The sequence below is a fragment of the Trachypithecus francoisi genome, unplaced genomic scaffold (assembly GCF_009764315.1).
Source record: "Trachypithecus francoisi isolate TF-2019V2 unplaced genomic scaffold, Tfra_2.0 Lachesis_group3, whole genome shotgun sequence".
In the NCBI taxonomy this organism is placed as follows: domain Eukaryota; kingdom Metazoa; phylum Chordata; class Mammalia; order Primates; family Cercopithecidae; genus Trachypithecus; species Trachypithecus francoisi.
Window position 1 is genome coordinate 79,641,088 of NW_022681468.1, and position 12,710 is coordinate 79,653,797.

General features: G+C 30.0%; 1 protein-coding gene across 6 annotated transcripts in view; it reads left to right on the forward strand.

Annotated features, from left to right (window-relative positions):
- The window catches only part of NOVA1 (NOVA alternative splicing regulator 1), a 153,813-nt gene that overhangs the window by 114,293 nt on the left and 26,810 nt on the right, over nucleotides 1–12,710 (forward strand). For 4 of the 6 annotated variants that reach the window (XM_033188367.1, XM_033188372.1, XM_033188369.1 and 1 more), the window contains 2 exons: nucleotides 3,258–3,424; nucleotides 11,336–11,407. In XM_033188367.1, coding sequence (XP_033044258.1) covers nucleotides 3,258–3,424; nucleotides 11,336–11,407 — 239 coding nt within the window. The remainder of the gene's footprint in view (nucleotides 1–3,257; nucleotides 3,425–11,335; nucleotides 11,408–12,710) is intronic. The other 2 variants (XM_033188368.1, XM_033188371.1) reach the window with 1 other exon arrangement.

Below are 12,710 nucleotides of genomic sequence, written 5' to 3' on the forward strand. Positions count from 1 at the left end.
AAATTACAACATATTTCCTGCTGATGGGAATAATTCAATAGAAAAAAATTATGATGTAAGAAATAACTCTAACTGGAGAAGCAGTGGACTTGGTAGCTAAGGAGGTACAGGGCCCAGTGCATAAGTGATGGATCACCTTAGGTAGAAACAGGAACTGTGTAACTGACTTACCCAAACTTATAGTATAGCACAGAATATATTTTATTAAATTTCTATGAAAACTTTGTTATTAAAACTGATAGATGTATGTGATTTTAGAAACCTGTGCATTTTTAACATTTGATATTGTATGTTAAATCAAAACTTAAAGTCATTGTAAATGTCAATGCCTGTATTTGGCATTGCCCCTTCTTATTACACTTTTTGTGATTTCTTTCTTAAAAGTGCAGTTTTAAATTAATGGTCTCTTAGGCCGGGCACAGTGGCTTACACCTGTAATCCTAGCACTTTGGGAGGCTGAGGTGGGCAGATCCCTTGAGCTCAGGAGAGAAGCCTATGCCACATGTCGAAACCCTGTCTCTACAAAAAATCCAAAAAATTAGCCAGGCATGCTGGTGCATTCCTGTAGTCCCAGCTGCTTGGAGGGCTGAGGCGTGAGGATCACTTTTGAGCCCAGGTGGTCGAGGCTGCAGTAAGCCAAGATCGCACCACTGCACTGCAGCCTGAGTGACAAAGTGAGACTCTGTCTCAAAAACATTAATTAATTAATCAATTAATTAATTAATGATATCTTATGTACCTCTATCTTATACAAAATATAGGCATGTACTTTTATGTAACTGGTTTTCACCTCTTGTTGCTAGTCTCTTTCAAAGAGAAATAAATGCTACTGTTAAATAAAATGATAAACAACAAGCAGTTTAGTTTAGACACTAATTGAGCCTAAAAGCCTTTAAAATGACAAAACCAGCAACTTTTATGATTTATAGGCTCATTTTTTTTAACAAATTTTGGTGAAACACCTGACAGTCTCCCTTTTTTGTGACTTTCTCCTAAAAATTACAGTTTTATGTTTTCTGAGTGAAAAGGCCATACGTTCAGTAGAAGAATATGATAGCATCTCTTCTGAGGATTGTAGCATTTCTGAGTGGGCAGATATAGAATATCTTTTTTTCTTTCTTTTTTTTTATGTTAATAGTTCTAATGCAAATTATGTAATTTAATTTTCAAACAATATGTACTGCAATTGTGAACCGGTGAACTACTTTCTAGTGTCCCACAGATGCTAATATGTGAAATTTAGCTTTAGACAATCATAATTCTTTATGGCTCAGTAATTTCCACTCACTGTCTGTTAGTCTATACAATCTGAAAAGTGTAGGGGCCACTGTGTGCTCTGACATTGTTTGTATTATCAGAATTTTATTGACTGCATAGATTTATAATCTCTTTAGTTATTTAGTGCCATGTTTTGTTTGATTTTTTCTTTTTTTTTTTTTTAATCTCTATTTAAGTTAGACTGTTTTGGCATCCACAAAAGAGCACTCTGTAGTTGTCTCCAAAAACAAGAATGTAATCTGATCTCTGTTTCATATTGGCTGCTGACCTGGATAAGCACACTTTGTATTAGCTACATTGATCAGTTCCTTTCTGGTCATTTATTGGACACTTTATACATTGCCTTGTAAAGACTCCCTAGAGTATCCCCATAAACTAGATCATTTTATGCAGGAACCACAATATACATCAAGATAGATAAGTATGAGAAAAGCTGATTAAGAGAAACTGTAAAAATTAAACCCACAGACTCACATTATGTTTTTCAGGCATTATCCACCCTTACAAATGAAAGCCATATATATTTTCTGTTGAAATATTTTGTAAAATCCAGGAGACTTAGATTTTTGTAGATTTGAATTTTCATTGTTTAAAACATGACAATTTTGTTTAGGTATATCTCTTAAGTTTTTCTTTTATTTCTGCTTCTAATTCCTGTAATCTAATTCTGTCTTCTAGAAGTATTAATGATATTCTTTTACTATTATTTTAATTTCAAAACTACTAGAAAATTGGTCTTGGTGTCAGAATCTTTAAAACAGTATAAACTCCTTACGACTTTGTAAATATTTGTAGTTTCACAAATTTGCCCTACAGAATGTATTTTAAAACATTTTACAAAGTACCTTGGAATTTTGAAACAGTAGCACCAAAAGGAAATATGTTAGGTAATTGAAAATGTTTCCATTAATTCAAAAAATCTTTTATAAATTTTAAAATCCCATTTTTTTGAACATTTTAACAACTGTTTAGAAAAGAAATACTTATTTCTTAGAAGCAAGTTCATATGTTATGTTGGGACACTGAGAAGGTTACAGTGGAATACCAGGCTTCTACAATAAGCCTCAGAATAGTCTGAAAAACTAATTTATTTTTATTGCCTTAATGTATATCTGTAAAGTATAAAATAGGCGATAGGACCTGTGTGTTAGACCCAATTTCACCTTAGTCTTGTCTTGCATCATATATTTACATTTTATTCACAAGATATGAAATAAATACTATTAATATCTTTAACATATTTATGAATTTCAAGTTTCATAAACTATTTAAATTTCATGTTTAGTCCTAATATTTTTTATAAAAATTATATCATCAATAAAGACAGCACTGATTCATTTATCCAACAAATGTTTACAGTGTACCTATTATGTGTCAGAAGCTATTGTGAACTTTGAGGATACTACAGCACAAAACAAAACAAATTTACACTCCACCTAGAGCTTATATTCTAGTGAAAAAGTGAAAAAGTAAATGTAAAATATCAAGTAACGAGTGTTGCTATGATTAAAGAAAGAGCGTGGTAAGTGATGGAACAAATGTACTATCTATGTTGTTACCACCATTATTTTCAGATTGTAATGTCCTACAATTCTCTGGTTTTTTCCCCGTGAAGAGTAAGCTCTTTGAAAACTGGGTTTATTGATCTCTACTGGCATGTTACCAGTTTCTAACCCTAAGTTCTTTTTTAAGTACTCAATAAATATTTATTATGTCAATGAATCAGCGTTATGTTCACAACTTCTCTGGATCTCTGATTCAGTTGGAATCCGAATGCCCTTTTTGAGACTAAAACAACTAGAAAAGAATTTATAAAAGGAATCATGAGAAGAGACATGTATATATTATGTTTGGTACAATTAAATGTTTTAAATTAGAGTTCTGCATTTTACATTTTTTTGGCATTATGATATCCTTTTTCAGAGTTTTTTTAATGCAAAATATGGAATATTTTCTGAAAATCAATCTTTTATCCACAGGTACTACTGAGCGAGTGTGCTTGATCCAGGGAACAGTTGAAGCATTGAATGCAGTTCATGGATTCATTGCAGAAAAAATTCGAGAAATGCCCCAAAATGTGGCCAAGACAGAACCAGTCAGCATTCTACAACCCCAGACCACCGTTAATCCAGATCGCATCAAACAAGTGAGTGTTTAGTTGAGAAATCAAAGGGAAATATCCACAGCATAGTATAAGTTCCTTACAAAAGCAGCCTTAAAGTTTTAGCATAAAACTTTTATTTTAAGCATACATAAAACATACCAGAGTTGTCTTTAGTTATTTAAAGACTATCAAGGTCTCATCCTTAGATTGATCAATTAATTTATTGATCAATTGAATTATTCATTTATTAGTGTTACATTGAGGAACACTATGTGAATCTTAGTGATTGCCCTTTTTAAATTTATAGACACAAGCTTAATTTATAGGAATTGAATCTGTTTAAAATTATATCACTTTTTAAATAAAGTATAAGTACTGCAATGACACATTCAAAATTTCTAATACCCTATTTTTAGTGATATTTGTAGTTTTCAGGATAGTTCTTATGCATAGAGGCTCCTGTTTTGTTAATTTTATTGTCATGTTCTACATTTTTTATCAAAAAAATGTATAGTAAATTTATGTACCTACCGTACAGTTGTTTGTTACAAATCAGTTTTTGTGCTTTGTGTAACTTATGTAGTATTTAAACATATGTCATAAAGGGCCAGTATTCATTTTTAATGTATGAGATTTTTTGTAAAAAAATTTTACTTGGGAAAAACTCATGTGAGTTTTTAAGATTGAGTAATGGCTGACATGATGTAGGGGGAAAATGACATTATTTCATGTTAAATAAGGTGGATTCTTCCACTGTAAACTCTTTTACATCTATAAATTTATTATATTCATAATTATTATTTCTACCTTTGCCCTTTTATAATTAGTATCTTAATTTGTGACTTAATTTTACTATCACAGAGTATGGCTTCAAAACAAATGTATTACTCTTCATTAATTCACAGAATATTTAATTTACAGAATACTCATGTTCATTGTAATAAATTTGAAATGTAGCTCAAAGTCTTATTAATTTCATGTTTCTGAATTTAAAAAGTATTCTTATACTGAACAGCGTTATGAATCTTACAATTTTAGCAATATATAGATAAATATAATATTGAATAATATAAACATAGAAATTGATAATTAGGTAATATATTTTCAAATTATAGAGTAATGTCTAATTTTATACTAATTACTTTTTAAAAAAAATCCCTTTATGTTTAAATCATGAGTAGGTAGTTGTTATTCTGTACAAAAGTATTCATATTATACTCGTTGTCAATGTCAAATGGTTCAGTTTATACCCTTCATAAGTCTTAAAGGAAGTATCCCTTAATGTATACATGGGAGAATATAAATATTTTAAAGCTGTAAATATCAGTGGATATTTTATTTTTTACAGCCATTTATAGTTGTGTTTATTTTTTTTTACCGTCAGTGAATACAAAGAATAATTTGAAGACTGAATTCTTGAAAGTAATACTGTGACTTTATCCAGAGCTTAAAAGTAGAAGTATAGTTAAAGACTTGGGTTAAAATCACCTGGGGCTAAGAGTTTACAGAATAAGCACTGAAGTATAAGGTCTATTGGCTTTCTGCCTTAATCCAGCCTATAAGTTTCTCCTTTTCTTTTGTAATTTCTTTGAGAAAATTCAAACATTTAGGGATAGAAGCCAATATCTTGATTTTTTTTCTAAGTAAAACATAAAATTTAGTAGTATGATACCATTGACAATATGTTCAGGATACTGATATGAATTATTATTTTTTATAAGAACAAATATCTCATACCACCAAATAATGGTCTATGAATCATTGTTACAATTCCAATTTTCTATATGACAGTATGAGATTTGCAGGCTATCATATATCCAGTGCCAGTATAGATTTATGAAGACTAGAATTTTAAAATATTTGCCTTATTTTTATTTGCCTTTTTGGATAATGTTATTTAAATTCAAGATAAGTATAAAAATAATAATGATTTATTGACATTTGTGTATTTGCATCCATTTGTAAGCCTTGTAGGTATTCACGGAATTAAAGGTATTATTGGTTATTTAATATTTTCATGTAATCAATGATGTATGTGACAGTGTATCATTTAAAAGGATTTATTAAAAAGACAACACTAACTCTAATAGGACATTGTATTTAACACTTACATATTTTCTTTATAATATAAAAGTTGAAATTTTTACTTGAAAATCAAGTAAAGCAGTGAAATGTTTTTCCAAAATACTATAAATCAGTCAGACCTTTTTGCTCTAAGTTTGAGATTCTCTGACTTTCTAGGTATCCAGTTTTACCAGTGTAGTACTCTTTGCTGGATTATTCTCTAAATACCAAGTATATAAATTTAAATGACCTTAATTTTACTTCTGAAAAATTATGCTGTTATTCAGTATAAAATAATTATGTCTAAAATCATTTTGCAATAGAATAGATTAAAATATATTTTGTATGTTGCTTATGTATGTTTTAAACTAAGTAAATTGAATGAACCAGGTGTTTTACCCAGTTGAAAACTGCCCTTATTTACTGAGTGGGTTCTCAGACAAGTATAATTTCTTGGGAAAGTAGTGCCTACTGGTCTCTCAGGTCTTTCATATACTAGAATAATGAAATTTAGCACAACAGCCTTATATATAACTTGATATATTAGATCTTGTGGAATATTTAATTCTTAATTCATATATGTATTTTTTTCTAAAAGCTACATCAGGGAAGAAGTGGTTATGGACATTTAAAGAATTCTCTTGTATTTAAAAAAAATCAAAGTAAGATATCAAAAATATTTCATTTAACCCAAAGAATTTTACTGTTATCATGATAAATTGACAAAAATAGCACTTGTTAATTTGTTTGTTCATTATTCATGGACATGAATAATTATGAATTTACTAAATGCTTTCTTAGTAAGTAGCAAAATATACTAAATTGTAGCCCTTGCCCTTGCAGACCAGTTTGTGAGATAAATACTTAAAATAACTTATAAAAATTAAAATTGTAGGCCGGTTGCAGTGGCTCACGCCTGTAATCGCAGCACTTTGGGTGGCCGAGGCGGGCGGATCACGAGGTCAGGAGATCGAGACCATCCTGGCTAACACGGTGAAACTCCATCTCTACTAAAAATACAAAAAATTAACCGGGCGTGGTGGCGGGTGCCTGTAGTCCCAGCTACGCGGGAGGCTGAGGCAGGAGAATGGCTTGAACCGGGAGGCGGAGCTTGCAGTGAGCCAAGATCGTGCCATTGCACTCCAGCCTGGGCTACAAGAGCAAAGCTCCATCTCAAAAGAAAAAAATAATAATAATAAAATTGTATTAATATACCAAAACTATAATGTATACAATATGCTATAAAAATTAAGAGGCTTGGCCAGGTGCTGTGACTCACGCCTGTAATCCCAGCACTTTGGGAGACTGAGGCAGGCAGATCACCTGAGGTCGGAAGTTTGAGACCAACCTGACCAACGTGGAGAAACCCCATCTCTACTGAAAATACAAAATTAGCCGGGTATGGTGGCACATGCCTGTGGTCCCAGCTGCTGGGGAGGCTGTGGCGGGAGAATCGCTTGAACCCGGTAGGCGGAGGTTGCAGTGATCCGAGATCATGCCGTTGCACTCCAGCCTGGGCAACAAGAACGAAGTTCCGTCTCCAAAAAAAAAAAAAAAAAAACAGAGCCATGTAAAAGAAATACAGGCCAGACTGACAGTTAATAGTCTTGTAAATAGACGAAAACTTGACTGGACCTTGAAGAATGTATAGGAATAGCCTAATTAGAGGAGAAGAAAGAAAAACATTTATTTTAGGAAGGTGAAACGATATGAATTTGGGGTGAAGGGTATCATATTTGTTGAATAGTAAGGAGACTGTATTGGCAGAAGTGGGACATTTATGTTGCAGTTGAGAGGGAATTAATGTTAGATAGATAGTATGGAGCCAGATAATGAAAAACCTTTGTTGTCCAGTCAAAGGACATCCTATGGAATACAGATTTGCCAAACATTTTCCTAAAGAGCCCTTTTAATTTATCTGTAAGATTGTGGAGGAATAAAAAGAAGTCACTTACGCAGTTTGTTCTCTCTTGCACTAAAAATCCTGACAGACTCTTAGAGTGCTTGTAGGTACAGCTATTCATAGGAAAAAGAGAACTGTGAATTGACTAGTTTGGATGCTGGAAGACAGTTCGCTTGTTGGAAAAAAAGGAGGATATTTGTCAGAAATTAAAAACTAAAGATGACAGTTACATATTTAAATATTTTATTCATTTTGGTACAGTATGTATACAAATGATACAGTATACAGATTTATTTAACAACACAAAATAGGGGTTTGGGAAGGTGATTACTTCAGTAATGTTACTTCACTAGTAATAGATTTTGAATTACAATGGAGATTTGTTCTCTGCTGTTTTCACTTTGCCTATAAATATCAGAGGTTCTTGACAGTCTATTACTGCAGACTTGCTAGAAAGCAAGCTCTGTTTATTACAGGGTTTATTAATAATAATATTATCTGGCCCAGCAAAACTATCATTTGTTAACAAGAATTCATCTCATAATTTGTAATAATCTTGTACTTATTTCCAAAAGCCCAGTTATGTCTACATTTAATTAAGTACCTACTGTTAAATTCTTGATTTTTAAAAAAACTTTATTCCAAAAGATCCACTGTTTTAAAATTGTTAGTAATTTTTTTGTAATAAGTATTTTCACCCTTCAATGTCTAAAGAATTATTCAACAGCCATACAAGTAATGTAGATAAAATACATATTATGCTTTTCCATTTGAAAGAAAAAATGACGCTAAGAAATGACTCTGTCCTTCACATTCATTATTTGAAAAATGTAGAAAAAAAAATCGTAGGAATGTGTACTTTGTTCTAATACATCAATATATAATGTTATGTGGATATTCAATTAATTACATCTTCATGATGTATATCAGAAATTTTACTAAAGGATATTTAACATTAAACCGCTAAGCTTTAACTCTGCACAGTAAATGGATGAAAACAATTTGCTCATAAAATGTTAAGGAAACAGGCCAGGAGCAGTTGCTCTTGCCAGTAATCTCAGCACTTTAGGAGGCCAAGGCAGAGGATTGCTTGAAGCCAGGAGTTTGAGACCAGCCTGGACAACAAAGTGAGACCCTATCTGTATAACATAATAATAATAAGAAGACAATAAAATATTAAGAAAATAAAAAATTTGTACATTTATTGAATGTACAAATGTACATTGAAATGTTTCTTAATGGATTTTTGTTTTATAAGAAATCTGTATGGTTTTATCTATATGGTTGAGAACAACTATCGCACCTGTTCCATTAATTTAATAATCTTTTACAAGTATTACTTTAGTATATTTACATTTAGCTGTTTATGAGAACACTTTTTCTCCTAGTATCAAAAACGATCAACTGAAATGAAACTTTCCAGAATATTTTTATTGTTATAAATTGAATTTATAAAGCAGGGGTCCTTTTGTGCTTAAAAGTATTTATATGAATAATAGCTGGAAAACTCGTCGCATCTTTATTTCATTACATTTTCATTATTTTAAGAATTTAAAGTAAGAAAATATAGAGACAACTTACTGTAACATTTCAACAGTCTTATAACTTGAAACCCAAACTTGCATAATTTTTACTTGTTTATTAAATATATTAAAATGTAACCTCTTAACAGATTATGATGTTTACCAACCAAAATTTTAATTATCTTAAGCACATTGATATTATCTAGAAATTTAAAATCATTGATTTTATTCCTGTTAAAAAGAAACAGCATCACAATTATTAAGGACAATTTAGATGAATGTAAATTGTATCAATTATTAATACATGTCCAATATTTTATATATATGCCAAACAGAAAGACAATAAAAATTGACAGATCATATTAATCTAAGTAATTACAAATTCTGAGTGATTTGATATTAAATTTTAATTTCAATTAAAAGTTTAATTTGCAGTTAAACTTTTTCTACATAGTTCTTTGCAATTAAGACCTTGTTGAGAATTTGTATCCAAGACAAGGTGGATGTCGTATAAAACCTATAGTGCTTCAGAATGGTTTTCCATTAGACAGTAATTCTAATGGAAATAGAAGAGCTCAACACACATAGAATCATGCTTCTGTAGGTTAATCAACATGGATTCTAAGCTATATTGGGAGAAGTGATCTCTAGATTTATTTAACACATACTTAGTCACCAGACTCATTATTCATCTGAGATTAGTACAGAACAGATTTTTACATGTATGTTAACTCCTCCCAGGTATCCTCTGTAGTAACAGTTGTAACCAATGGTAGAAAAATAAAACCTTTACTATTCAATTCATAGAACAAATCTTAGCATGGAGTCCTTAGCACATGTCTTAGCATAGTATTGCATGGAAAATAAAATACTAGGGAATTTTTTAATTATTGAAAATGAAATCTTTCTTGAGAAAGAGCAAGAATTAATTATAAAAAACAAAAATAGAAAATAAAAGATGTAAAACTTTTTAAAATTTTGAGGATTTACTGATTACTATAGTTCTCCTACCCCTTTTTTTTATATGATTTGGTAAAAATCTTGGTTTGACTCACTATTAGTTGTAGCCTTCCTAGAAGTATTTAGGTTTTAACTTTAGAAGAATCGGAATTATTTGAGGAGTGGACTATATAAAACATGGTATGATGTTAGAACCAGTAGTATTTTGTTACTGGAGGGCAGTGAATTAACCAGAAGCCTGCTAATTTCTTATTTTTTTTTTTTTTTTTACTCTTAATGGCTTTATTGTACCCAAATTACAACTTTTGAAATGTTAAATGCAAAAATATGACTTCAAGTAATTTCATCTGCTTTTCCTGACACTGCTGAACCTTTAAAGTTATGCTTTTGCTCATATCTGAGTAATTTTGACAAATATATATTAATATAATGTAAAACATAATACCCATATACAATTGTATCTTTAATATAAAAATGTATCCCATTTCACCTACTTAGAAATATTATCTATTGAGGATGTAACATAAGCAATGCTATTTTGCTTAGTGAACATATGACACTTAAAAACATTCTTAACATCTTACACTTTTAAGGTTTTTCTGTTAGACATAAGAACTTTTTAAAATATCTTAATGAATTGTTCAACATATGTAGATGACCTTATATAACAAATTATGTATATAGTAAGTGTATATGTTTAGAAGTGAACAATAAATATGATTCCTAACATTTTTGTGTTTATTTTTAACACAGCTGATGATGCTATATTATACTCTTCCTCTATATTAAATTTACTCTTTAGGATAAATGATAAAAATATTATGATAATTTGTTAGAATGCTATTAGTTACCTGTTTATTAATATGAGGTTAATGTTTACATTTTCAGACGGGCCTTAAATTTATTAAAAATTAATATTTTAGAAGATAATGTGATATTAAGAACTCAGAACTTCACATTTAATTGCTTTTAAGTATGGATCCCTAAATTCATGTGGAATCAACTTGTTGGTGATGTTCAACATATTAAGTAGGTGGATAATTTTATGCCAAAGTAAACTTCATTTCACCACTTCTTCAAATCTCTGACTGTATTCATTGATAGGAAAGTGATTCTTTTGGTTTTATTCATTGAACTTCTTGAATTTTTTTTTTTTTTTTTTTTTTTTTTACATCTCTTTTCCCCCAAGAAAACAAGAGGGAAAGAAATGAAACTACTATTCATGAATATGATCAGGATACTTTTAGTACTCATGTGAATTTTTATCAGTCACCATCATGATTTCAAGTCATGAATTTATTTTTACATGCTTATGCATGCATGTTTACATGCATTAGTTACTTAATTGATGTTAAAATCCATTAAATTCAAATGAATAGGAGAAAAATTTGTTCATAGGATTTTGTTCTCGTTATATTACATTTTATTTTATTTTGTTTTATTTAAATAATCAGTTTAAGGCTTATAAAGGTTGATTTGCTCCTAAACTGCTTTGTTTCCCAGACATTGCCATCTTCCCCAACTACCACCAAGTCCTCTCCATCCGATCCCATGACCACCTCCAGAGCTAATCAGGTACAGTATCATCCTGTCATCTACACCATACTTTTCACGGGTGATTGCCTGCAAACTGGAGAAAAAGATAATGGTGGGTTAAGGATTTATTCGTTCATTCACATATATGCACCATAATCAGATTCCAAATAACCTAAGAAAGAAAAATCAATTATTTCTAAAAGTGTATATGCATTTCTAATTTTAGATTACAAATATTATATTCAGATATTAAACTACTATAATTTTTTATTATTTTTCCTTAAAATTGTGACTACGTAATGGAGCTCTGAAGGCTATTTATTGAATTGGTATTTTTAATTTCCCTTATTGTATCTTCCTAGAATTTTTCATATGTAAGTTAAGGATATCATATATGTAAAAAATAAATGTATAAATTGAGCAAAGGTATATCTTTAAAAGTGAACGCAATTTTATTTGCTTTTTATTTGAGACATGCTTTATTATGTAAACAACTTGCACCTATTGATGAAAAGCATTTCTAGCAATCTAAAAGAAACTGAAAATTGGTATTTGTGGTAATTTTAATGTTTAACAACTCAGGAGAAAATTCTAAGCATTTTCATTGCTCGACTGACAAACTTTGCAAGTAGAATATATTTTATTAGTTTGATTTATGGTTGTTTTGGTACTATTTGTAGGTCATTCTTCAAAAATGTGGTTATTTTTAACAAATATAAGAAGATTATCTAAAATATTTGTGTAATTCAGAGTCATACTGTACTTTAATTTGACAAATGTTGAATAATATAATTATTAAAATTATTAAACACATTTTTATTTTGTCTGAGTTGAGCTTCATTTAGGTGAGAAATGTTATTTTCTTTAATATTTTTGCTTTTTTAATAATAAAAGGCTTTATGGGGTTAAATAAAAGCTTATCTGATTAATATATTTTTCATATAGTTGAGTAACAAATTATTAACTTTGAACTATATTTGCTAAATATATTAAATGTGGTTTTTGCGTATTATCTAATATAAGACTATCAGAACTATTTTGCTGATTTGTTGATCCTAATACTTTTGCAACCTGAAGAAGGATTTAAATATAATAACTGGAAGAAAAACTAATATTTAGGATGATATTTTATACTACAGGTTTGATTTTCATTTTATGCAATAGCATTCCCTTCAAACAAAAGTATTTTATAATGCAAACATTTTTAGGTCCAATAAATTGGTTAATAAAGTACACATCTCCCGTGGTAAAAACCAACACTTCTCTTTGAAGGAAATGGTACTACATAAAGTGACAATCAAGCTTGTATTACAAATGCATGAAGTTTAAAAGTATACTTACA